This window comes from Arachis hypogaea, chromosome 16 (assembly GCF_003086295.3).
Source record: "Arachis hypogaea cultivar Tifrunner chromosome 16, arahy.Tifrunner.gnm2.J5K5, whole genome shotgun sequence".
NCBI classification, from domain to species: domain Eukaryota; kingdom Viridiplantae; phylum Streptophyta; class Magnoliopsida; order Fabales; family Fabaceae; genus Arachis; species Arachis hypogaea.
Window position 1 is genome coordinate 21,709,204 of NC_092051.1, and position 27,562 is coordinate 21,736,765.

Below are 27,562 nucleotides of genomic sequence, written 5' to 3' on the forward strand. Positions count from 1 at the left end.
TGGACCCAATTGAAAAGAAAAAAAAAAGTATAGGGACCTAATTGAAAATTCAGTGAAACTATAGGGACCTGCAAAATAATTAAACCTATTAAAAATTATAAAATATCATTTTACTTTATTTTAAACGACTAAAAGATCCTACTAGGCCAACGAACTATAGCTCAAATGGCATTGTCTCTTCATACTCACCTAAAAGGTCGCAGATTCGAGTCTCTCTATTTTCAGTAAAAAAAATAAATAAAAAATAAAAAAGATCCTACTAGATTTAACGATACTTGATTATATTAGACATTATAATCTTAATTTAATTATTTTTATTTTTTAGTATTTTTTTGTGTGTGTCTATCTTAATCCGGTTATGAAAATGCTAAAATTTTAATTTCATTACAAAAATAACAAAATATCCTTTAAACATTAAAGTAAAAAGATTAAATTATTCAATTCAATAATCATATTTTTATATATATTATTTATATATATAATTTAATAAATAAAATTATTCAATTGTATTTATACAACTTAAATTTGTAGAGAAGATTATTAACACGTTATTGGTAAAAAAATTTAATGACTACTCACTACAGATAACTTGATGTAAATAAAATGTAAATATTTTATTTGGCTCTTTATTATTTACATCTACTTTAAATAAGAATTAACTCTGATATATAATTGAAAAATTAAAATACAATCAGTAAAGAATTTTATCTATAGAAAGAATTATTAATAAGATTTAACCAAGTTGTTATAACAACTTTTTAAATCATCAGGCGCTTCTTTTTTTTTTTTCCGTTTTTTTCTCCATCTCCTTCTCCTTCTCTTCCTCCTCATTTTTCTTCTTCTTCTTTTAAATTCGCGCAGATTTTTCTTTTTTTCTTTTTCTTTTTCTTCTTCCAAATTCACATACGTAGATTCTGATTCTCCTTCAATATTGTGTCTTCTTTTTTTTTCTTTTTTGTTATCGTTATCACTAATAATACCAATATTTTGCGAACATTTTTATTAGTTCTGATTTTCTCTCCTGTCATCATTAAATAATTTCAGTTCATTTTTTAATTTATTTCTTTTTATTTGTATGTTAATTGAGGTTCACTTGATGCTGCTGATAAGTATTGACCAAATTTTTTATTCCTTAAGTAATTTCGGTTTATTTCTTAGTTAAATTAAGATTCATTTGGATTCAGAAATGAATTCAATGTGTTTTTGTTAATGATTGAGTTTTTTTTAGCAAAAAAGAATGAAATTATATATATATATTATCACTTTATTCAATTGTATTATATTTCATTCCATTCTATTCAATTTGTCTTGAAAGCCATTCCAATCATTGAGACAAATTATTCATTGACAATACACTTGGACTGTAAATGAACCGAAAATATTATTAAAGCGAAACCATTATATAATACCAAATGAACCGAATATTTATCCATTGTATAAATTCGAATTCAAAAACACATGCATCTAGTATGAACCGAAAATATTATCAAAACAAAACTATTGTATAATACCATTGTATAATACCTGCATCTAGAATGAATAAAAAATATTATCAAAACGAAACTACTGTATAATACTATATGAACTGAGTAGTGTCCATTATATAAATTCAAATTCAATTCAAAATGTTGATTTTTATTAGCAAAATGTTGGTGTTGTTGGTGATTACGATAATGAAAGAAGAATCTGCGTGCGCGAAGAAGGAGGATGAGGAGGAGGAATAGAAGGAGAAGACGAAGACGAAGAAGTTGCATTATTGAAACGCATATGTGATACATGCTAGTGTGATGAAAATAATTTTTGTTAAATTTAAACTAATTTAATTGTCAAAAACACTTGGATGTGTAGCTGAATTGTTAAACATATTTATTTATCTTACTTAATATAATATCCTATGTTAGTCATTCTATTAATAATTATACTATTATATTGTAGCATGTTGATTTTTTTTATTATATGAACCCGTTTTTATCATAAGAACCAAAAGTTTGGTGACAAGGACAATAGATTCTTTGTTTAGTTTGGTAAATTTTTAAAAAATTTAATATTTGTTTTCGATAAATTAAATTAAAAATAACTTTTAATAAATATAAGCAATAATAGTTATATTTGGTAAAATTATTTTAAAATTTAAAATATTATAATAGACATTAATATAATATACATCATCTTTAAAAAGTTTTACCTTAATTGTTTTAAAAAGTACATTTATTTTTTAAAAACTACCATCACAAGCACATGATCTTTTATATTTATCAAACATAAAATAAAAAAATTTACCAAACTAAACCTACAGCTTTACATGCAAACTTTTGTGTACTAAAATTATTAAATAATTTTTACTTGTATGGATCATTGAGTCTCAACTATCTTTATCTTTCTTAAAAAAATATTATTATAATCTAATTTTTTTCAATAATTCAATAAAAGAATATGAGTCCGAAATTAATTACATATGTATTTTAGTCATTTTAAAACTTAAAAATTATAATTTTTAATATAACTAAATAGCCATTATCATAAAAGGGTATTTTAATCTCTTAAAACTAATTATAAAAAATTATTTTAGTATTTTAAAGGTTAAGTATAAGAATATTTTTATCTTTTTAATATTATATTAATATTTTAATTTTAATATAATCAAACAGTTTTAATTAATCTTATAAGAAAAATTCAGTCTTTTTCATTCTAATGATTAAAAGGGTATTTTAGTACTCTAAATATGAAGGGATAAGTATTGTTTTAGTCCCTAAAGTTTAGGGTCAAAATCAAATTCGTCCCTATCTTATTTTGAATTTAAAATCGTCCCAACGTTTCATTCGATATTAAAATCGTCTTTTCAACTTTTTTCGAACAAAAATACCTTCCCTAACCCCATCGTTCACCACCACCACCACCACCTTTATTACCACAAACTATTCCTCTTCTCATATCTATTCATTTTAATCCATCAACAACAGCAGCAACAGAACAAAAATTCACACTATTCCTCCTCCTCTAACTCCTTCTCCTCCTCCTCCAACTCCTCCTCTTTTTCTTAATCGGACCACCCTCTAATCCACTCCTCTTCTTCCTCCTGAGCATCCTTGCCCTAATTTCGGTGCTCTTCAAAATGGTGTCGTTGTTGTGTTGTTATTGTTGTTGTTGCATGTGTGGAAAGGGAAACCACAACAGAGATCTACCATCGAGGACTCCTCCAACGCCATCGAGATTGACGGTCGCCCTCGCCTTGCCACACCGCACCCTCACCTCGCCTCGCTATTGAAGGACATCTTCTTCGTCGTCGCCGCCCACCTCTTCGGTGTCGGTCACGGCGCCGTCACTGCCGTCACCATTTACCTTGTCGGCTGTCGACAACCTTCTCCGGCGACAGCAGTGGCGGAGCAAATCGGTGACCTTGCTATCTCTACTTCACTCTGGATCTCATTTGTCTTTTTTCTATAATTGATTAAGTTTTTCATTTTTTTTCAAAAATATATTAATACTTTTGTTGTTGTTGTTGTTGGATTTGAAGGATTTGATGTTGCATTTAAAACAAAAATTTTTGAAGCGTTGGAGATGGTGGTGAACATTAAGGCTGAGCTTCTCTGCTTCTCTGTTAGCGTTTGCAAGGACTTCTCTGATTCCAGATCTCTTTTTCCTTCCTTTTTCGGCGGCAATTTCCAAGAGCAACAATGGCGGCAGTTTCGATGGTGGTGGCCACGATTTTGAGCTTTCTCCCGCTCGCTCTCTCGTTCTCTTGCTTCTCCTCTCTTTCTGACAATCTCACTCTCTTCTCAATCTCTTTAAAATAAATGAGGTTGTTGATATTTCTCTTGAATTTGAATGATATGTTGTTGATGATGAATTTTTAAATTTGAATGTTATGTTGTTGATGATGAATTTTCGTTGTGTTACTGTTGTTCATGGATTAAAATGAATAGATATGAGAAGAGGAATAATTGGTAGAAATAAAGGTGTTAGTGATGGTGAACGGTGGGGTTAGGGAAGGATATTTTTATTCAAAAAAAGTTGAAAGGACGATTTTAATACCAAATAAAACACTGGGGATGATTTTAAATCTAAAATAAGATTAGGGACGAATTTATTTTTAATTCTAAATTTTAGGAACCAAAACAATACTTATCCTAAATATGAACTACAAGATTTTTTATTTTTATTTTTAAATCATATTCAAATTTTTAATTTTAACACAAGAGTAAATACCCTTTCCGTCCCCTGTCCTTTTTAAAACTTGACTACTTGCCCCCTAACGTTTATAAAATATCAAATCGGTCCATCTATTTCGTGAGACCAATAAGCTCTTCTGTAGGTTTCTCCGTTCATAGTCATCGGAAAAAGTTGAGGTGTAACATGCAGCCTGTGACATGGCATGGGAACATCCTACGTGGGACGCTATGTGTTTGCTAGGACCATTAAACCCCTGTACAGTCAGCAAAACGACATTGTTTTGCTTGGAAGCCTTTTTGCATGTTGTTGTGAAATCCCATTCTCCCCCTTGTGCACACTTCAGTAACCATACATCACCCTCATTCTCAACACAAAATTACGAAGAAAACCTAAGAAAGCGAAACATTTCCCTCCAAGGCAAGATGACAAAGACTTCCAGCGGGGAGGTGGTGACGGGATTGCAGACGGAGCAACTGACGATGCTACTAAGGTTAGTGTCGTTATCTGATTTGGCAGCTTCGTTCGTTGGTGTTGCTCCAAATTTTTTTGCTTAATGTGGTTTTTGTTAATGCTACTGTCGCTTAGTGATCATCCCATCGATGGTCTAAAAATTATTCTATTAATGATTGAAACTGATTAAAGTAGTTATTTAAGTTCTAATTGTTGCATATTATTATTTTGATAGATGTCGTATGAAATAGTTCCTGTTTTTCACTATGGGGGTTGGTTTGAATGGGATGAAGATGGTGTATTATACTACTATGATGGAAGTGTTTAGACATTTCCTCCATTAGACATAGATTATGTTAATTTCAAGGATTTGGAGAAAATGTTCAAGGGTTTAGGGTATACAAGCTACAAAGAGATGTATTGGTATGATGGTAGTGCCCCTGATTTAGAGTTTGGGTTACATGTTCTTAAGGGAGATAAGGAGATCAATGAAATATGCAATAAAAAGATAGAGAATGTGGAGTCAGATTTGCTGGTTATCTAATTTGAGCACGATGTTAGTCAACCAGAATATGGTCCAGATGTTGTTGAAGTTGATTCTTCTTCTTCTTCTTCAGATGATAGATATGAGACCACCGAAGACGAGCCTTACACCCCCCCACTTGGATTCAAATCTGATAGAAGTAGTAGTGGTGAAGAAGTTAATGTAAAGAGGAAGAGTGTGAGAAAGAAGGAGCCTAGTGTTAGAATGAAAGAGGCAATGGGTGCTGGCCAAAAGTGTACTAAGAAGAAGAGTTATGTTAGACAAAAAACACCTAAGTAGAAGAGGAATGTGACACCTGGTAGAGGTGATGATAAGGACATGTCTCCTAAGACTAAAAAGAAGAAGGCAAAAAAGTATGTTGGAAGAAAAAGAAAACATATCGTGTCTCAATAAGAAGGAGGAAATGTGCCAAACAGTGGGCCTAGTGGAGAAGGAGGTAATGGGCCAGGTGAGGTTGATCCAATAACTGAGGCAAGGGACAACCCAATTCAGATCCAGCGAGTGAAGAATTGGACTCAGACCTGGACAAGCCATATCAATATGAATCTGAGGCATTTAACTCTCCAATATCCAGTTCAGATGAGGAGCATAACCCAAGATATCCTGACTTCAATGAGGAGGCCGAATATGGTGAGGTTCAGTTTTAGATAGGACAACAATTTGAGACTATGGCAATGTTTAAGCAAGCACTTAAGGACTACTTTGTCTTTGAGGGTAAATAGTTGATGTACTTGAAGAATGAGCCGAAGAGGACTAGAGCGAGGTGTGTTGAGGAGGACTGTCCATGGCTGGTGTTATGCTCTTATAATAGTCAGAGTTTGTGTTTTCAAATCAAGACATTCATTGGAGAGCACAACTGTGGCAGAAATTTGAGCCGTAATATGGCTGATAGAGCTTGGATAACAAGCAAATTGGTGAAAAGGCTGTTAACTCAACCTCTAATGACTCCCAAAAAGGCACTGGACCACATGAAACAGGACTATAATGTCCATATACATTACAAGATGATCACTAGAACACTGAAGGCTGCTAAAGAGCAAACAATTGGAAATGAGCGAGAACAATATGAAAAGCTCCATGACTACCTGAATGAAATTCACAGAAGCAATCCAGGGTCAGAGTGGGCCGGGGATGAAGCCAGAGTCTTATTTGAAGTCCAGAGATACCAAACAAGAGTTGCTGTCAATTTGCAAAGACAAACATGTGCTTGCAATGTTTGACAACTAACAGGTTTAAATTGGCTCCACTTTGTGTCTGGCGTTATATCTTATGTTGTAGTATGGTTGATTTAGTAAATGTTGATTTATGTTTCTTTTCCTAACAGGGTTGCCATGCAAACATGCAGTAGCTGCTATATCAAGACTAAGGAAACAAAATCTGAGGCCAGAAGATTTTGCACACAAATGGCTTACAATGGAAGCCGTAAGGGCTACTTATGGGGACTCAATAAATCCAGTGAACTCTGAAGAGTTTTGGGAGGAAACCAACAGGCTGCGTCCAGAGGCACCAATAATTAAGAGATCTTTTGGGAGACCAACAAAGAAAAGGGATGTTGATATGGTGGTTGTCTCAAATGCCGCCACAAGGTCACAAGGTGAAGAAGTCATTTCAAGTAACATGCAGTAAATGTGGGCAGAAGGGACACTACCATAGGACTTGCAAAGGCGCACCTGCAAATCCGAATTGGCAGCCAAAGCGAAAGAAGGCAAAGCAACAACAAAATGGAGACCAATCATCACAGACACCTACAGATCAACCTCCAGCACAGGTTAAAGGGTTCTACATGTTTACAAATATTCTAGATATTGTTTACATGTATAAAATGAGCAGAGTAGTTATTCTTTACATGCATGAAACAACCCGAGTAGTTATTGCTTTTATGCATGAAAGTAGCTGACATGTTGTTTTTCATTTGTACAAGCCAGGGAAGGAGTTCAACCAAATAACCCCCAGAATGTTATTGCCACACCTCTAGACCCAGTGGTAGCCCACTGTCTTACATCCTATAGTTAGTTAGTGTTTTTTTTTTTTTTTTTTTGAGTTGGATGAACAACTTTACTTCTCTTGTGTACTTCACAGGCTAAAGCAAAAAAGTAAAAGAAAAAGGTTCTAAAGAGATCCACCCCTATTTCAGTCCAAGAAGAGGCAAGAGTTGAGATCCAATGCTCACAGTCTGCCCCACCACCTATAGAGGTAATTTTATTTTTCATATCCTTTTGTACACTGCAACATATTTTAGCCCATTAGCATACCCCCTGAATTCTGTTGTTTTCATGTGCTTTAGGGAGTGGGTTTTAACACTGAACACTCAAACCCTACTAACCCAACTACACTGAATCAGGGACCAAATTTTAGATCCAAGCAAACAATAACTAGGTCACCAGCATCTACACTTCATCACCCTCAAGAGCAGGCCACAGCCCCAATAGTACAGCACCCTCTGCAGCCGACCACAGCCCCAACAGTTCAGCACTCTCTCCAGCAGGCCACAGCCACAGCCCCCATCACAACACCACCAAGTTAGCAGCAACAAACAACTGATGGAGCAACTAGCTCAGGGACTGCCACAACTCCCTTTAAGTTTGTCTCCATACCAGGCCTAAATGCACCCCCAAATTCAAGCAAACATATGGGTTTAGGCCACTAAGACTTCAGAAATGGCATACTTGTATTGATAGTTATGGAGACTATGAATATTTTAGTGTAATATTTTTTGGTTGTTAAGTACAATAGGTAATAGACTTAAGGCTACAATTATGGAATTTGGTAGACTACTGGAACATGTTTTTTGTTTTGTGAATTCAAACATATGATGATGTTTTTGGATGATACATCAACAAACTAAAGTAGGCCTTTAATTTGTGCTTAGCAATATGAATATAAATATTATACTTTTTGCTTATACATCATTGTCCAGAATTATCATGGTTTCACATTAGGATTTTTATAAAAAAAATTCACATTCCATTCATATAGAACTTGCAATTACAGAGCAAATTAATTCATGTCTTCACCTTGTCCATACATCACTTACAGCAACACAGTATACCCTAAAATACTACATACACAATTGTTGTTAATAGAATTAACATTGCTAGCATAACAAATACACTACAGTGATTACTACATTTTTTTATTTTCCTTCATTTTCAAGCTCAATCTTATATTCCAGTTGCTCCAATCTATTCTCCAGCATCATCATTCTTCCTTCAACATCGTTGTCATCTTCATGCCCAAAATGTTTAGAAATCAGTTCATTCAGCCAAACAAAATAGTTGCAGTGACGTTGCTCCATTTGCAATTGCCATTATAGTGAATACAACTTGTTAAACCACAGAAGAAGTTGATTACATAAATGGAAGATAGAAGCACACTTACACGATAGTAAGAACAACCGAAAAAGATTCTGTCTGGGTTCTTTAATGTCCCAGATTCTTGCATGATTGCATAAGTTCCACACTTGAATTTACAGTGTTGGAACTTGGCCTTCTTCCCCTCACTTGCATTACTACTCGAACCCACCATAGTCTTCCTCCAGACACAGCGTATGTGAGAGGTTGAAGATTGCTCTGGATCGCTCATGCTTGCGGCTAGTGTTAGGGTTCAGAAAAAGGGGAGAATGGGATTTTACAATAACACGCAAAAAGGCTTCCAAGCAAAACTATGTCGTTTTGCTGACTGTACGAGGGCTTAATGGTCCCAACGAACACATAGCGTTCCACGTAGCATGTGTTCAGGCCATGTCACAGGCTGCACATTACGCCTCAACTTTTTTTGACGACTATGAACGGAGAAACCTACAGAAGGGCTTATTGGTCTCACAGAATAGATGGACAGGGACCGATTTGATATTTTATAAACGTTAGGGGGCGGGTAGTCAAATTTTAAAAAGGACAGGGCCGAAAAGGGTATTTACTCTTAACAGAATCAAATAGCATGAATTAGTCCTATGATGGTTTTTTTAATTAATCTTCAAAGATTGTTTTGTTTTCTTGAACATCAATTATAAGGGTATTTTAGTCTTTTTTAAAATTAATAGTAAAAGTTTGTTTTTGTTTGAGTTTTAAAGAGAATTTTAGTAATTTAAAATAAACTAAAAGGATATTTGAGTCTTATTAAAATCAAATTCGAATTTTTTATTTCTAATATGAGTAAACTATATGAATAATTCTATAATAGTTTTTCAATCTTTTTAAAATTAAACTTAAAACATTGTTTTTCTTGTTTTAAAAATTAATTATAAGGATATTTTAGTTGTTTCAAAATTTTAAATTTGTAATCTCTAATACAATTAACTAACCTTTATTCTAAATAGGTATTTTAGTCTTTTTAAGATTAATACTAAAAAATTATTTTGGTATTTTAAAAATTAACTATAGGGTTTTTTAATCTTTTAATATTGAATTAAAATTCATAATTGTTAATAAATCAACTAATTTTAATTATTCCTATAAGGATGTTCTAGTAATTTTAAAATTATTAAATAAAATATATTTTGGTATTTTTAAGTTTAATGTTAAAAAAATATTTTAATTTTTTAAATAACTCTGTGGAGTTTTTATATTTTAAAAATAAAAATCAAATTTTAATTTGTAATACAATAAAGCAACTATAAAAACAAAAGGGAATCAGCTCCTTTGTAATTAGTCCACTTTTAAAATCAAAGTTTGTAAATTTATAACTTATTGTATAGCTCCAATGAAAGCTACTAAATTGAAATATTATCACCTAGTCTTTTATGGTCGAGCTTCAAGTTTTCATACAATAGACAATTCCCTAGTTTAGCTGTTTTATTGCCCGTTTTTCCCCCTCGTTTGTGTTCGATTATTATGAACCAAAGCAGTGACGGAATTTGAAACAAAATTTTGGAAGCCAGATAGAGGATAATTGTCAAGATATTTTTTATATGAACTCCATTTAAGATAAGCTCGTCTAACCTTATCTCTCTGATTTGGGTGATATTGTCAAATTTGAAATCGTTTTTCAATGTCTCGTTCCAAAGAATTAATGTCAAAATCATCATATGCAACTTTTTAAACTTTTGAAGGTTGTATCTCACTTTCTTTGGGATTTGGATTCTCTAAAGTTTGAATTTTACTTTAGAGAGTAAAGTGTGATTTTTCACCATTTATTTTATAGGTGGGACCAAAAATAAATATGAGAAAGAAACTATTCAAGGGTAGAAGATTACACTTTACCCTCTAAAGTACAAATTTAAAATTTAGAGGATCCAAATTCCTTTCTTTGTGATTCATTAAAGTAGAAAAACTATCTACAGGTGTTGATATTATAAAAGTTATATATTCTCTTTCTTAAATATTAGTCTTCCTCTTAAAAATTCATCAACCTTTTTATTTTTCATGATTATTTTATATAAAAATTTGAATATATATCCTGTAAAATATGTAAAAAAAAGTTAAAAGGACAAATTTTAAAATTTATAATATTTATTGAATTTCTTTTATCAATTTATACAAATACAATAATATCAATACTTATTGAATATTTTAATATTTTTTTATCATATAAAAAATTAAATTAAATAAACAGTAAAATATAAAATAATATTAAATTAAATAAATAAAAAATAACTAATTTTTTATATTTGAACTCAAAGGTAGAGGAAGTGTTGCTTATTGAATAGAGAGCTGCGAAATGCAAACTTGGATACTTTAAGTCACAGTAAAGTATTTGAGCCAACAAAACTATTTTTTATTTTTTGAAAAAGTACTACTAATTTTTTTTATAAAAAGTTTGGAGAGTCATGGCCTCCCCTTGTCTCAACTAAGCTCCACCCCTAAACCAAAGGAAGTGATTGATAAATAGCTCACATTCTGAAATAGGAGAATATAAAATCGGAACCATGGATTTGAGAAAGAAATTTATCCATATTTCTTGTAACTCAATTTAGGATCTGCCTTTTGGTGGGCACGCATTGTTGAATCATGGCCTGTTTATTCCAAAAGAAAACAAGTGTGAATGAAGCATGAACGTTATAAAGCACACGTTACAATAATAAGTAATAACTGCATATAGTAAAACAAATTTGTAAAGATGGGAGAGGCAGAGAAAGAAATAGTGATTACCGAAGGAGATAATGAGATGGAAGAAGAGAAAGATGGAGAATTCCATTCACATTCACAAACACAAACACAAACGCAGCAGCAGCCAAACATGTTCCAAACGGAGCTGAACATGCTGCTTGTATTCCTTTCCTTAACATACATTTCAACCGATGAGTGCATTGAAGAAGGAGAAGGAGAAGGAGCCGAAGATAAGGAGAGCACCCACATCAGAAGGGAAAGGGAGAAGGTTCCTGTGGCCAAGACATGCACCCTGTCAAGAATACAAGACAAGAGAAATGATCCTAAGCTTGGCAGGAGATCCTTTTCATCAAGATTTCAAACTACCATTAGAGACTCCAGGTACCTGCCATTCTCACGCTTTCTATTAATTAATATATCTGAGTATGAAATATCCAAATAAGGAAGCTAATTATTTGTCTAGGATTATGGGGATTTAATAAACTGGAAACTCAATACTATAGCACGTCAAAGACTAGGCATGTTTGTTATCTTTTATTCAGGCATGGAAGAAAAATGTGAAGAAAAGTATCCTTCTACTTCTACTTGGGCGAGGATTACACAAATTAACTCAGATTACAGAGAACCGTTACTAAATTTTTGCTAGTGCTTTTGTACAAATTCGTACAGGAACCCCAACGCCGTCTTTTTTAGAAGCCGTTGATCACAAAAAGGATGAAGGAGATAGGGAAGTCTTGTACCTAGGGCTATGGCAACGGTATTGTCTCCTTGCATTGTTTTCCAGATGCCAATTCTTGTGCACACAACAAGTCTCTTAGACTGCTTCTTACTATTTTAATTCTGTTATTTTTGGCTAAAATGTTAAAGGTAAAAACTATGTTGGGTTTATAACAACTATAAATTATCTTTGAATGAAAACCAAGTTCATTCAAATACACGGTAATTTGTTGCGCAAGTCCTAGAATCAGATAAGCCGTTCATTATACATTTGTACTGAATTCAAAGTAACAAAAATTTGTACTGGAAACCTATGATATATTCTATCATGTTTACATTCTAGGCATATAGCCACTCTTATACAAATAATTGCCACAATTTAGATTCAAAAGGGAGTATATAGATTTCTTCTACTAGAACCAATAATGACGAAGGAAGGATTTAGCTTACATTTCGAACACTCTTCCACCCAATCAGTTAACAAGTCTGGACCATTTGTATATTGAATGAGCAAAAAGAGGAACCAAGACGATTACTTACAGCAATACAACAATAAGCACCAATTGCAATCAACTACTAATAAAAGCAAACTAATATTACGTTATTCTAAAAGCAAACATGAAGTAAAAAGAAAAAAAAAGCCAGGGTTATTGTTTGTGTAAGTAAGTCTGGCAGCTTAAAAATTCGCATGAGAAAGCAAGTCATAATAATGAATACAACCTGGAGATGGAGCTATGGAGGAGCATCCAATAATCAATGACTGAAACTCCAGCAGTAAAAATGCTTTCTTCACTCGTGCAGAAAAAGCCAAGCACATATGTCGTTGTATTGTTTTTCCACAACACTTATTGCCAGAGAAGATGAATAAGAAGCTAATGCTACAGCATGTTCCCAAGGAAATACAAATAGGAAACAAGGGAATTCATTTATAGACTCTATCTCAAATGCTTCCTAACTCATCTGTAGAGAGATGAAAAACAAGAAAATAGCCCTACTTTGCCATCTCTGCATCCCCTTGCCTACCAAAAACCCCAAACAGGCAAACTGATATATCCTTCAGTCTGATATTCTGAACTCCACTCCTAAAACGTCCTTCACCACCTCATATGTTACAAATGCAATTGCTATGGATGGGACGACCTGCAATATAGAGTTGAAGAATGGTTTTAGCAACATGGGAAAATTAAGGCCTTCGAAAATTGGTTACAGTAAATGAGAATTGAGATCATCCATGAGCACCAACCATCTAGTAAGGCATTAAACAAATGGAAATATTACAATTTCCTCAGTTTATCACATCCTACAAAGAGGCTGCTATGCACTTGCTCATTGATTTGTGTGGCTAAGGACTGCAACCCAAATTTGTTATAAATAACTCATGACTCTTCTAAATAGGACAGCACTAGTGACTAGACAAGGGTGGAAAATCTAAGGCCAATATATCATTTCTTGAATCAGACCACAGAAACTTCAGATAAGTAGAGACAATGCAACTGAGTAGAAGCTTGTTAAGTTTGAAGTATTAGCCAGCGGGGATACACTAATAAATGATGGGCTAGTTGCACAACTGACACCAAGTCATCATGTGACAAAGTGAGCAGCACGAAATAAATCTACAGTCAAGTTGGATATAGCAACCAGATTTTGCAAAACTAGATCATTCATGAGCATATTAACATAAAGATTTACCTTTACAGAATTGGGAACCAGACCCTTGTATAATGCACCAACTCCTTCATACCGAACAGTTTTCCTAAATGCATCAACCATGCCAGTATATTCAAGTGGGGCCTTTACTCTTCCATCGCCAGCTACAACAGAGGCAGCATGGTTCCACCCCACCATCTGCATTCTTCGACGAATGACATCAAGGGGATAAGCAACAGTTTGCCCAACAGTTCCAGCTGCAGCACCACATGCCAGGCGAGTTGTCACACTCAACTCAGAATCTTGCACTAGACCAAATGGATTGGATTTAACTAACCAATCTTTCAAAGACTCATAAACAGCAAAGTTTAGACCTACATATGGAACCTGGAAAACAGGAAAAACAATTAAAAATAAGAAAGCATCAATTCTAATAACAGCACTACATCATGAGAGGAGGGGGTGGGGGACTTTAAGCCTTTAAGGAGTCAATTATATCACTTGCATGAATAGCCCATGAATCCAACAGCAAAAACACAATATTAAGATTTGTCATATTTGCCATTATGATCATGACTGTAACCATCAACTTTGTAAAGAAGTAAAAATGAAAAGATTACTCACAACTCCAATGACTGAAGGAAGCCAACCCTTATATAAAGCACGTGGGCCTTCTTCCCTAAGCACAGTTGTCAAAGCATGGAACATCCCTCTGTACTGGTAAGGGGACTTCTCTGTCTGCAAATACAACAAAAAGTATACTATAAATATTAAGAGCAGTAGAGCACAAAGAACACGAAGAAAACCAATGTTATATCTTCTCTCTATGTGATTTGCAAACCAAGCAATTGGTAAACAGAAAAATGAAGGTAAAGATGTACCTGTACAGTTATCCTGCCTCGAACCATATCCATTGGATAAGTTGCGGACATGGCAATTATTCCAGCACATGCTCCAGCTCCAAGACGTAACACAGGAGTCAGCTGAGCATCCTCTGCCAAAATCACAAGAAAAACTGTTAGACAAACGGCGGTTTTCATATCTGAACCCACCCCCAGCCCCTTTCCTTGCTTTGATTGAGAAAAGTGCTACTTATTAATTTTCATTGTAAAGTTTTCATAGGTACATCTGTAAAAATATCAGTTAATGAGAAAGCAGTAACTGGAAACCAAAACCTGCATTTCCTCTCACCCAACACCAAAAAAACAGATGGGAAAAAAAACAATAAATACGGACATACCATTTCCAGTTTTCTGCTGATACAGCTGCAGTATAGCTCTGAGAGAAAACAATAGTCAGTGAAACAGGGCAGAGACGCTTAAAAATATGTCAGATGCAATGAACAAAAAACTGAAACTTGTTAAATGAAACTGCTCCCTAAAAGTTCAACAAGAATTGCAGAAACCAATTTGTAGCCATTACAAGTTATCAGCTTGACAGTGCACTGAAATGAAATGACAACAGAAAATGCCAAACAATAAAGCAACCAGTGAATTACTGTAAATCTAAAGGACAACTTACTTCGAAGCTTGCTCATAACTGAAGAACTTTACTGCAGAATTGGGGACAATTCGAGCACAATTAGTTCCATTCCCTTTGAAGAGTCCACGAAAACCTTCAGTCCTCCATATATATTTTAGACCTTGAACTGTTCCATTGTATTTTATGTTGTGGGGATTCTGGACCTGTTCAATAGTGCAAGGGCCAACAAAACATCACAATCATGCCCATTCCAGGGGCACACATACACCAAAACTCCGAAAAAATAAAATAAAATGGAACTCATCAAATGTAAATTAATTATTCCAGCATACAGAATTTAACAAAACCTAGAATTTAGATCAGAGCAACAAAATAAATTTACCTGCAGCAAAATCTTCAGGCGTTCAAGTGGAGCAACAGCTGTTCGTGATCTGCATAGATACAAAAATGTTCAAAACAAATTCACAAGCTTCAAATTCATACAGCAAGTCACTAAATTGATTCATCCTACCACTGGAATTTGACATTTCAATACAGACTGATGTCATGCTAAAATGCATCGTTTATCTCATAAGACATAATTAAACTGCAGAGTGGTTCTACTGCACAACTAGCGATCCAATTCAAGTTTACACACTCAACAGAACAGTTTTTAGCAACTTCCCATGTTAACATCATAGTTTACTTTTAGTGGATCGCATTCCATTAATTAAAAAAAAAATGCAAAAAGTTGGTATTTTTTGGTGAAATAAAAAGGGGCAAGTGCTTCTTTGCTCTCAGACAAAGAAACACCAAAGCGTAATTATTCATGCAGTAGTGTCGTATCCCCATCCAGCATCGAAATTATCGGAGGGAAGCCAATGGAAACAAAACCAAATGCAAACAGCTTCCAAATTCTAACTAATCAATTTTTGTAGCTTAATAGTTAAGACAAACAAAACAGGAATGTTTATAATAATAACAATAATAATAATAATTGAGAAAAAAATTGAGGAGAGAATAGAAGAGAAGCATACACTCCTCCGGCGACGCCACCAGCGACGAGGGACTTGCAGATGCTGGTGAAGGCATAGCTGGGAGCAGCCTTGACGCCTTCTCTGGCTAGCTTGGCCTCCTCGGCCAGATTCACGATCTTCGTCTCCGATGCCATTACACCAAAAACCCTAAAGCTTAACCTAACGAGACCTTGAAAGAAAGAAGAGAGAAGGTATCGGAGATGTCGATCTGATCGTGAGTTTGGAAGAAGAATAGGTGGAGATTAGCGCAGAGAAGCGATCATTGGCGAATTGAGAGGGTGCGGCTGAGACAAAACAGAGAGCTCACAACAACCACAACTGAGTCTCAGACACTGACGGCGTTCGTTACAGTTGGTTTTTATTCGCACTATATATACTCACACTCTGCATCCATACACGTGGATTCATCTCCCTTCAGTATGTGCTAACTGGAAACAACCAAACTTTCTTTCCTTCCCTTTCAATACCAAATTATCGATTTATCGCATTCATTTTTCTACTCACAAGATAATATAATGTAATGATAGAAAAATTATTGTCATAATTTAGTTTATATCATCGATAAAATTTAGTGTTTTTGATAAATATTTAACTAATAAAAGCATATTTATGTTAATTTTTTTTAATTTTAATAATATAAAAATAAAATATTAACATTGATCAAAATTGTTCTCTCAAAGATAATTTTACAACAATTACTAGATATAGAGTGAGCAACATTTAAAAATATTCATGAGAGTATGAAACAATGCATCAAAATTAATTTATTTCTTCTAGAAAAGCAGGCCATCATATCACACCTCATTACCATTTACTCCCAATTTTTAAATATTACTAGAAGAAATAAAAAATAAAACAATAATAAATAGACACATGTAAAGAAAAAAAATAAGTATGATATATGAAAGAAAATTTAATAAATTACAATAATAAATGTTTAGGATAAAGAATGAAAAAAAAAATTGCAAATTTTTTTTTTAAAATTAAAAGTTTTATTCCATCCAAAAAAAAAATACAAATATAATTACAAGAATCAAACGGGTGATCGAATCAATTAACAGATTTATTGGTTTATTAGTTTAAAAATAGATTACTGATTAAACTAATATAACTGGTCTTACATAAATAAAAATATAAAATATTAAAAAATTTAAAATTAAAATATTTATTTACTAACATTTTAATATGTAAATATTTAAAATGTTTAATATTTATTTTAGTAATTATATAAATTCTAATAAAATAAATATATAAAATTATAATAAAATAAAAATATTAATAATAAAAATAAAAAATATAATATTATTATTAAAAGATAAAATTAATATTTGATATAACTTAAATTTGACTTAATTAAATTATATATAAATTATAATATAATATGAGTTTTTATATTATTATATGAACAAATATATATAACAAAAAAAAAATCTTTTTAAGTTGCACTATGTATTTAATATATAAAATTATTAACACACTTTGTAGTAAGAAGATAATTAGCCTGGTGGTAGAGGTATGTCTAGCCATACATGAGGTATAAGGGTCGAAATCTTGCTGTTGATCGGTCTGGTTTAACTATAATTCTGCTTCAATTTCATGAAGGAGACAAAGGGAAACTGAAGCTATTGTGTCTAGTGAGGTGTCTTCATGCTCAAAAAACCAAAAAAAATCACTTGTTCTTACTTTTCCATATGTTCCATGCTACAATTGCAAGAAGACGCAGCAAATAGTGTTCATCTTGCCGTCTTCGGAGGTCGTCTCTTGTTGCCAACCAAACTTGGAGAAAGGTAGCATAATTGTCTCTGAGCTTTAGGTTGTTTAATTTCTCTTTTTTTCAGACTGATTTTGCATTTGGATATGAAAAAAGACAATGAAAAATCGATTCTTTTTTACCACAATTTATGGGACAGCTCAGTGAGGAAGTGGGAAACTAACGGTGAATAACTTCCATGACCGGCAATCTCTCATGCAAAGCTCGCAAGAGGAAGATTTTGATCTTGGACGGAATTTTTAGTTTTCACAATTTCTTCCACATACTCTGCCTCTGTTTGTTTCTGGAAGTGCTTCAAAAGGGGCGTGGTAGAACTGATATGCTACCAAATAGCTAGATGCGGTGTTGTACATACCTGATTTACTATGGATCTAGGTAAGTATATCCTCTCCATCTCCGATTTTTACTTTTCTGATGCGTTGAGCTATATTCTGAGGAAAAATATTTCTAATAAGTTGGTCATTCCAGTTTTTGCTTGGATCAAACAAGTCCTTGACCTAATACAGTTGATTCACGTGTCCATCAGGTATGGTCCCACATTGCAGCGTGAACGAGTGAGGTGGGGGGAGCCAAGGATCAGAGAAGATTTTGACATTGCAACCAGAACCTATTTCCCATCACAAGCCTTTTTCAATGACTTTGTGTCCTTCATGAATCTTCTCCAGTCCCAAGAAGGTATAATTCAAACTTTAGCATTCATCACATTTTCATATCTGAAATATTTTTCTTTCAGCATTTTAGCAAGTAGTGAATTAGGTTGTTGAACTATTTTCCAGCACTACTTGTCTAATAATGCCAAATTCTGAGCCCTGAGATCTTTGAAATAAAGGTCCCCTTCTTTCTTAGGTCTAGACATCTAGTCCCAACTAATTCATGCCATCTTTCGTTCCGAACCCTTTTGACTCCACGAAAATTGCTTTAGTATACTGTGAATTTCATGAATGAGGTTGTTCGAAAGTTTAAAACATGAAAGGGGTATTATGGCTAAAGAAAATTGCCGATTTGTTTATATTCACTTTTGACCACTAAACCCCTCATACTCTTCCACAACTAGATAATTTGAAGACAACTGTCATTAAAGGCTTTATAGAATAGAATAGAGTCATCTGTGAACAGTAGGTGGTTGATCACAGGGCTTTTTCGGTTGATATAGAATCCTTCAATAGCTTTGTTTTGCTCTGCCTTGTGTAGCAAGAAGGAGAGTCCTTCTGCACAATAAAAAAAAATATGGGGATAGAGGATCACCCTGATTAATCTCTCTACTTGGCCTAAAAAAGTCAAAAGATTGTCCTTCCACAACGATAGAGTAAGAAACAAACGTCACCACCTCTTGAATCCAACCAATCCATCTAGAATTAAACCGCAACTTCCATAGTATAAACCATAGAAAATTTTATTCCACCTTATCATAGACCTTGCTCATATCTAATTTCACAGTCATCTCGTTTACAAGCCCCATCTTTTTAATCTTCAGATAATGCATACATTTATGTACAATGAAACTATTATCTAAAATTAGTCTACCCTTCAAAAAAGCACATTGGTTGTGACTCACTAATTTATTCATGATCCCTTGTAACCTATGCACCCGCACTTTTGCAATGATCTTATAAATAACAGAGGAAAGACTAATAAGTCTTACTTGTGTAATTTCTGTAGTATTAAGAATCTTTGTAATAAGACATATCTGGGTGTGATTGAAAGCCTTCAGCAGTCTCCTAATCCCAAAGAAACTATTAATCGCATGAAAAACATCTAATCCAACAACATCCCAATAAACCTGAAAGAACTTAGCAATAAAACCATCATCATCCAAAGCACTCAAAAGATGGATAGAAAAGGCAGCCCTCTTCACCTCTTCCAAGGACACTAGTCTGGTCAGCTTCTGGTTCATTGTATTAGTAACTTTTAGATGAAAATCAGCAAATACTTTCTCCGATTCTAGTTGATTGACTGATGTAAATAAATCTTTATAACTTTTCTCTGCCACCCCAGCAATCTCAGCATGAGAGGTTACCATCGCACCATCTTGATCAATTAACTTTCATATCTTATTTCTACGATTTCGAGATTGAAAACTTTGGTGGAAGAATTTGGAATTCTAGTATCCTACCTTTAACCACTTAATACATGACTTTTCTTTCCAGTAGCTTTCCTCTTTACCATACACCTCTCCTAGTTGACTTTCCAAAATAGTGATTTCTATCCCCCCCATTGATACTTGCTGATTTTAGTTCTTCTAGTTTCTTAAGGAGATCTTCAATTTTCTTCTGAGAATTTACTATATTCTGTTGTTGCCATTTAACCAGCTTGTGTCTACAGAATTTTAGCTTCTGGGCAAGGCAAGACATAGGAGAACCTTCAACAATTGTACCCCATGCTTCTAGTACTTGCTTCTGAACCTCCTCATCCCACACTAGTGTTCCTGGAATTTGAATCGAGGCTTAGATCGCTCAACCTGGGAGCTAGAATCCAGTAATAAAGGCGAATTTGAGTCTTCCACCCTAACAGTAATATAAAACTCTCCTGAACCCACTACCTGAACATTTATGTCTTCCCTCCAAGCCAAAGTATTCCCCCACAGATCCCAAAGGATTGACTAAAAACTAGCTTCCAAAACTACAGCTCTTAATCTTACGTTCCACTAATCGAGATTGGTTTTTGTTTTCACAGAGAAAACCAATCTTGGGGAGTGGGATCTACAAATCCCTTTTAAATTTTGGATTGTCAGGGGTCTTCACAAACCCCGACAATTCCAAATTAAGCACTTCATAGTTCATGGGGATCATTTGTTGGCTGGCACCCTCCACTATTAAATTATTGTCAGACTCCAAACCTAGGCAAATTTTCTTCAAGCTGACTTCATTCTCTTTCCCACCTATTTCCCTTTTTTCTCCAGTTATCTTCTTAATGTTTCTTTTTCCTTGCCTCACCATTTGAGTAAAAGACGTATATTTTTTTTTATTTACCGAGTTTCTTGCAAAAACTACACTCCATTATTCTACTAAAAGAAATGTCATTCAAGGCCGAGGTCATTGTGTTGCTTATCTTCTCTTTGACTCATTCTCTAACATTATTACTATTTTCTCCAAGAGCTAAGTCATACCCACAAGAGCTGCTGCTTACCCCCCAAGTTCCGCTTCCTTTCATGCTTAGTTTTGCAAAATCATCAAGGAGCCACAATGAGGCTGGTTTCTTCTTCTGCTGCTGCTTCGGGTTGTGTGAGGCACTAGTCTTGGTGTTACCAAGCTCTTTTTTTTATCTTCACTCGTCTTCTAACTTGGTCAGCTTTTAACCACTCACCTATGTACTTTGTCTTCTTTCACCACATTATTTGTTGAGTCCGTTAAAAAAAAGGACATATTTTAGTACCATGTCCTAAATAACCACAATAGGTGCAGAAGATTCCAATTCTTTTATAGCACAGACCAATCTCCATAGTAGCTTGATTCGGCCCCTGTAATTTCAGACTATCCTTGATTGGTCTCTCATTATTGATCATCACTTTAGCTTTAAGGATTTGACCTTCCTTTTTATTTCAAATAATCCTGCATCCAGCACCTCCCCCATTTTCCTCCCAACTTTCTCTCCACCTCTATCGACTTAAAGCACTCAGGTACTCCCTAAAATTGCACCCAAATAGGGAAGGTAGAAATCTGGCTTATGTAATACTTTTCCAAAAGGGATACATATCAAGTAAGTAGTCTCGACCTACGAAGCAAAGGCCGACTAGAAATATATACACAGCCCAAAAATATAACAAAAGAATAAACATAAATCATGTTTCTCCATAATTAACATCTAAGAGGGATATACAAATTAAAATATAAAAGTGGAGAATACAACTAAACTAAGTACAACATAAAGTCCCAAAAGACAATCTTCGCTTCCAAAAAAAAAATCAGCACGCTCAACAAGGTGCCTCATGTCCTGCATTTGTAAAATAAACAATTCCTAACACGGGTGAGAACATTATCCTTTCGAGTTCTCAATAGGGTAACAATTCCAAATAGAGATGATGTAAGATGACACGAACACACTAGGCGATCCTACACTCCACTCAACCTAAAGTTCAAACCTAGGGTCCTTTCTAAACTAAACAGGATAATCAGAAACTAAATTTTAGCTAATAAATGATCTCCGATTCCCAATTACTCTCAATACAAATCATAAATCTTCTCATTATCAGAATGGCTCCAACTTAGTAATTTCAGTGACAAACTCATTTAACAACAAACCACTAATTATCACATTCTCATCCAGAACAACCCTCAGCGTCACTACTGCTAGTATGAGGGATCTCTTAGTTATGCAAACACAGGCAAAACAATACAAGAAATATACAGATAGAGAGAACAGATAAAGCATTTAGATTAAGTAGCATATAGATACATTTAATTAAGAAGGCAAACCAATTACAAGATGCACACCAAAACAATACACACAAATGAATATGATGCATGTTTGCCCTATGGCCAATGAGCTCATTTGCCAGTTATACAATCAAACCTGATATGTCTGGTAGCTAACCTTAGACAGTCCCTCGGTGTGTACATCCCCAAGAAGAATTCACATCTCTTGGAGGAATTATCCAAAAAGCTATAAATATCCGGCCACATCTTGCAACGGAGGGTCAATAAAATCTCAAGTCTCAATCCGGAGCAAGTAGGGTGAACCACTGCATCTACTCAAGGAGTCTCAATCCTCAACCCAAAACAAATGGGGCGAATCACACCCTTGCATCTACCCAGAGAGGCATCATATCAATCAATATTCAATATTCAATTCGTCACGCAAGCGAGATAACACCCAGACATCGCCAATAAACAGATACTTAAATCATACACAAGGGGGATATCACCCGAACTTTGCCATCTCAGCCAATCCGACTATACTCAATCATCGTCAATCTCATCGTTCATGACTTATCTCAATTCAGTATTCTGTAAACTCATTACTCACAGGCTTCCATCAATATTCATTAGCTTAAGTTCATAATCTCATTCAAAAATGACAATCTAATATGATCCATAGGTTCACACTCATTTCCAAGCCTAAAAACAAGTTGTCGGACCTTAATTAGTGGGTTACGAAAGTTTACAAGTTTACCAAAAAAGTCAAACAGTTAAAAACAGAGTTTAAGTCTGAAAATAGAGCTTGTGCATACACATCACCTTTGTGCGTACACACACACGCACCCGAACGCAATTCCCAGCTTGTGCATACGCATAATCCCTGTGCGTATGCACAACTTGCAAAATTCCTGGGCATACGTACGCATACCCCTCGTGCGTACGCACGAGCATTATTACCCGTTCTGTTCTGTGCGCATGCACCATAGTGTGTGTGGGCACACATACCAGAAATTATAGTTTTCAACAAACTCTTAGAATTCAATTTAAAACACAAATTTTTAATCACTCATAACTTCCTCTACAAAATTATTTTTCATCATTCTTAAACCATTTTAAAGCTCTCACCACCATTTTTAATTTAAGATAAATTTCATTGAAATCCAAACTTCAAGCGGCAAGTTGTGACCCGTTAAAGTTGGTCAAAAACTCATTTTTACCAAATATTGCACAATGCTTATTTTGAGAAATTCTCAAACCCAACTTGGTTCAAATCACTCAATTACCATTTTTAAATATGTCATATTCTCAATCATCAAGTCTCAACTATTCCAAACCTAATCAGAACAATTTTAACTTATTTAACATAATTCATTAACTATATCCAATCTCAACCTTATGCACAACACTCATACATTCAAATCTACATCACCGCCAAATATGTATATTTGGCTTTGCCTTGGTAGAGGACGAACAGACGGCAACATATACGTGGTTGTTGCAAAATTTTCTAGAAGTCATGCTGAACAAGTCTCCCAGTGTTGTGGTCACAGACGGTGACGAAGCAATGAAGGCAGCAATTCGAGAAATCTTCCCAAATGTAACTCACCGATTATGTGGTTGGCACATTCAGAAGAATGTAACGACAAACATAAAAAAAAAAATTTTTTTCCAACGACTTCAGAAGATGTTTGTATGCTCCATGGCATCCGAATGAATTTGAAGAATATTGTGAGAATATGATAAAAAAAAATATGGGTTGGAGGAAAATGAATGGGTTCTAAATGAATATGAGAAGAGGAAAAGTTGGGAAAGTGCTTACTTGAGAGATAAATTCTGTGCTGGATTTAGAACAACATCAAGGTGTGAGGCGATAAACAACTTCATCAAGAGGTTTATTTGCATTTGCCAAAGTCTTCTAGAGTTAGTCCAAAATCTTGAACATGCTCTTAGGGACTATAGAAATAATGAATTAGTTTCTCAATTTAAGACGTTGTATAGGGAGCCCGTTCTAACTACTGGGCTAGAAGCATTGGAGCTTTCTACTGCCAATTTTTACACAAGAGAGATTCTTGGAGAAGTAAAAAAGGAGATTCAAGGATTGGTCGCATTAGATGTAATAAATGAGGAAAACATATCAACCACTGTTGTGTTAAACGTTAAGGAGTGTGACAGGAGGCAACATATATATAACGTACTTTATGATCGCAATACTGAGCATATGGAGTGTGAACGTAGTCAGTGGAGTAGTGAAGGCATTCCTTGCAGCCACATGTTTTGTGCAATGAAAAGGGTAGGTTTACAGAAGTTGCCAAATAGTCTTCTTTTGAAAAGATGGTCGAAGGATGCCAAGAAGTATCTGGATGAAAGTTCTGCTGGAAGCACTATGCAAGACAGAGAAAGAGAATTTTTAATGCGCTATGGCGCATTGTCAGTGGCAACTACGTGGATGGTATTCTTAGAAGCTCAAGATGGTCCTTCTTTCCATGACACTATGAATGAAGTATGTCGTTGGACCCAAACACTAGAACAAAAATCTGGCTTGAAAAGACAAACAAGAGATTCTCCCACGCCAAACTTTGTTGGTGACCCTTTAGTGGTCAAGACAAAAGGAGCACCCAAGGGGAAAAAGGAGAGGGGTAAACGGAGGTGCACTAAATGCAACAGTGCTGGTCATGTAAAGAATAAATGTCCTGTGAGGAATGACGGTGACGATTTGGGTGATAAGACTGGTAGTGGCACGCAAGCTAGCTTTGGTACCGAAGAGGTCAGTAAGATACAATATTGCATTAGTTGTTACTTGAATTAAAATAAACTCGTAACCTCTATGTTGTAGTTATACTTGATAGAATTTTTGACTCCATGTATTATTTTTTCATAGGAGCTTCCCAAGGAACCTGTGGCTTCTCAAGAGACATTAGCAGTGCCAAATATAGAAGTAAATGCATCTGTGCAGCAAGATTTTGGGCTAGGTGATTCAGGATTGATTAATGGTCATGAGACTCCCATCCCACCATATGGAAGTCATCAGTGGCTATTACAGGTATAAATAATAAGAGATGAATAATTGCATTGTTGAAACTTAGTGTTTTGGTAAGTTTTAAACTATTTGAAATCACATTATGATTCGTTGAAGTTCTTTTCATTTCTCTCAAATTTGTTTGTGCTGTGGAGAACAGGTTGTACAACAAGGACATTATTCGAAGTTCAGTGGGATGTAGTAGCATGTACTTGTATATACTCATGAGAGTATGGTTTAAGATGTTAGTTAAATTCTTGGATTTCAAATAGTGGTGCTTTGAGGTTGATATAAATTTTTTATAATTAAATTTTTAGATATTTATCATAACTTGTCATCGTTACACTCGGCTGAAATGTGCAGAAGGATTCAATAGTTTTGATTTATATAGTTAAAATTATTGTTGATCTTATTCATGCTAAAATTCAAAAGGGTCTCTTGTTGGTTCTTATTCATGCTAAAATGCATGTTAAAATTCTGTTTGATTTACGAAATGCATGAAAAATTATTATAACTGTAATATACATTCCATGCTTGATGTCTCAACAAGTATCAATCTGTATGCTAAAGGAAAAGACGATTTGGAACCTGTGTTCTCTTCCTGAGAAAAAGAGAGTATTGGAGCAGCAAATGATAAATGCACATATTTTTTTGTCTGAGTAATATATTAGGGAATAGGATGATACTATCTTAGTGCATCATTCCTGGGCTTGCAAGCTGAATTTGTTGTACTAGATGTTATACTGCTAAACTATGGCATTAAAGCAGTCAATAGTAGCAGTCAATATGGTATTGCTACAGTACAACATTTTTATTTGAAGAATTCATGTTGTTTTCCTTGCATCCGTATGAGGTGAAATTTCTGTGTTCTGTGGTTTATTGTCAGGATATTTGATTTAGTTTCGAGTTTTTAAGTCCTTCATGGTGGTTGATTGTTTTGGCACAGCTGATGTTACCGTACCGCCGCTACGAGTCTGACCAAGTGAGTTTTTCATCCTTGTAGTGGTCTGAATTTCTCAGGACAGAAGCCAGAAACCCCAGTGTTGGACACAATAAACTACTGATGAGCGGATAATTTATACGCTTTTTGGCATTATTTTTATGTAGTTTTTAGTATGATTTAGCTACTTTTTAGTATATTTTTATTAATTTTTAAATAAAAATCACATTTTTGGACTTTACTATGAGTTTGTGTGTTTTTCTGTGATTTCAGGTATTTTCTGGCTGAAATTGAGGGACATGAGCAAAAATCTGATTCAGAGGCTGAAAAAGGACTGCAGATGCTGTTGGATTCTGACCTCCCTGTACTTGAAGTGAATTTTCTAGAGCTACATAAATCCAATTGGCGCACTCTCAATTGCGTTGAAAAGTAGACATTCTGGGATTTCCAGCAATATATAATAGTCTATACTTTGCCCGAGTTTTGACGATGCAAATTGGCATTTAAACACCAACTTCCTGCTCTATTCTAGCGTTAAACGCCAGAACTGAGTTACAAGCTGGAGTTAAACGCCCAAACTGGCACCAAAGCTGGCGTTTAACTCCAAGAAGAGTCTCTACACATGAAAGCTTCAATGCTCAGCCCAAGCACACACCAAGTGGTCCCAGAAGTGAATTTCTACACTATCTGCGCTTAGTTACTCATTTTTTGTAAACCCTAGTTACTAGTTTAGTATAAAAACTACTTTTAGAGATTTATTTTGTATCTAGTTTTCATATTTCAAAACTGAGACCATTGATCACATTTTGGAGGCTGGCCATTCGGCCATGCCTGAACCATTATCACTTATGTATTTTCAACGGTGGAGTTTCTACACCCCATAGATTAAGGTGTGGAGCTCTGCTATTCTTCATGAATCAATACAAAGTACTACTGCTTTTCCATTCAATTCATACTTATTCTTATTCTAAGATATTCATTCGCACACAAGAACATGATGAATGTGATGATTATGTGACACTCATCACCATTCTCACTTATGAACGCGTGCCTGACAACCACTTCCGTTCTATATGAAAACAAGCTTGAATGCATATCTCTTAGCCTCCTGGTTCACGATCAGAGTCTTCGTGGTATAAGCTAGAATTATTGGCGGTCATTCCTGAGATCCGAAAAGTCTAAACCTTGTCTGTGGTATTCCGAGTAGATCTGGGAAGGGATGACTGTGACGAGCTTCAAACTCGCGAGTGTTGGGCGTAGTGACAAATACAAAAGGATCAATGGATCCTATTCCAACATGAGTGAGAACCGACAGATGATTAGCCGTGCGGTGACAGCGCATTTGGACCATTTTCACTGAGAGGACGGACGGTAGCCATTGACAACGGTGATCTCCCAACATACAGCTTG

The 27,562-nt window shown here is 34.7% G+C and overlaps 1 protein-coding gene and 1 long non-coding RNA gene across 9 annotated transcripts; one reads left to right on the forward strand and one right to left on the reverse strand.

Annotated features, from left to right (window-relative positions):
- Positions 1–12,303: 12,303 nt before the first annotated feature.
- Positions 12,304–17,575, reverse strand: LOC112758411 (mitochondrial adenine nucleotide transporter ADNT1). The gene is made up of 8 exons (XM_025807084.3): positions 16,071–17,575; positions 15,437–15,485; positions 15,094–15,257; positions 14,813–14,850; positions 14,454–14,566; positions 14,197–14,310; positions 13,615–13,959; positions 12,304–13,065 (listed from the first exon to the last, which is right to left on the reverse strand). The coding sequence occupies exons 1-8, from the start codon at positions 16,202–16,204 to the stop codon at positions 12,982–12,984; spliced, it is 1,041 nt and encodes a 346-aa protein (XP_025662869.1). The 5' UTR covers positions 16,205–17,575; the 3' UTR covers positions 12,304–12,981.
- Positions 17,513–27,101, forward strand: LOC112758940 (uncharacterized). 8 transcript variants are annotated; one of them, XR_011874020.1, is made up of 5 exons: positions 17,513–17,857; positions 17,981–18,216; positions 18,368–18,516; positions 25,075–25,236; positions 26,426–27,101. It is a non-coding gene; the product is annotated as an uncharacterized lncRNA (long non-coding RNA). The 8 variants fall into 8 exon arrangements; XR_011874019.1 differs by lacking the exon at positions 26,426–27,101 and adding an exon at positions 25,373–25,645; XR_011874022.1 differs by having other exon boundaries at positions 17,552–17,857; positions 17,986–18,216.
- Positions 27,102–27,562: the final 461 nt, after the last annotated feature.

What these genes read in the sequence shown, in the direction of transcription:
- LOC112758411 (XM_025807084.3), bottom strand. Translation starts at nt 16,204, where the DNA reads ATGGCATCGGAGACGAAGATCGTGAATCTGGCCGAGGAGGCCAAGCTA. An exon ending in GGTGGCGTCGCCGGAGGAGT is followed by an intron (nt 15,486 to 16,070) that starts GTATGCTTCTCT and finishes GTATCTATGCAG; the next exon opens with ATCACGAACAGCTGTTGCTC. An exon ending in TCAGCAGAAAACTGGAAATG is followed by an intron (nt 14,567 to 14,812) that starts GTATGTCCGTAT and finishes TGATTTTGGCAG; the next exon opens with AGGATGCTCAGCTGACTCCT.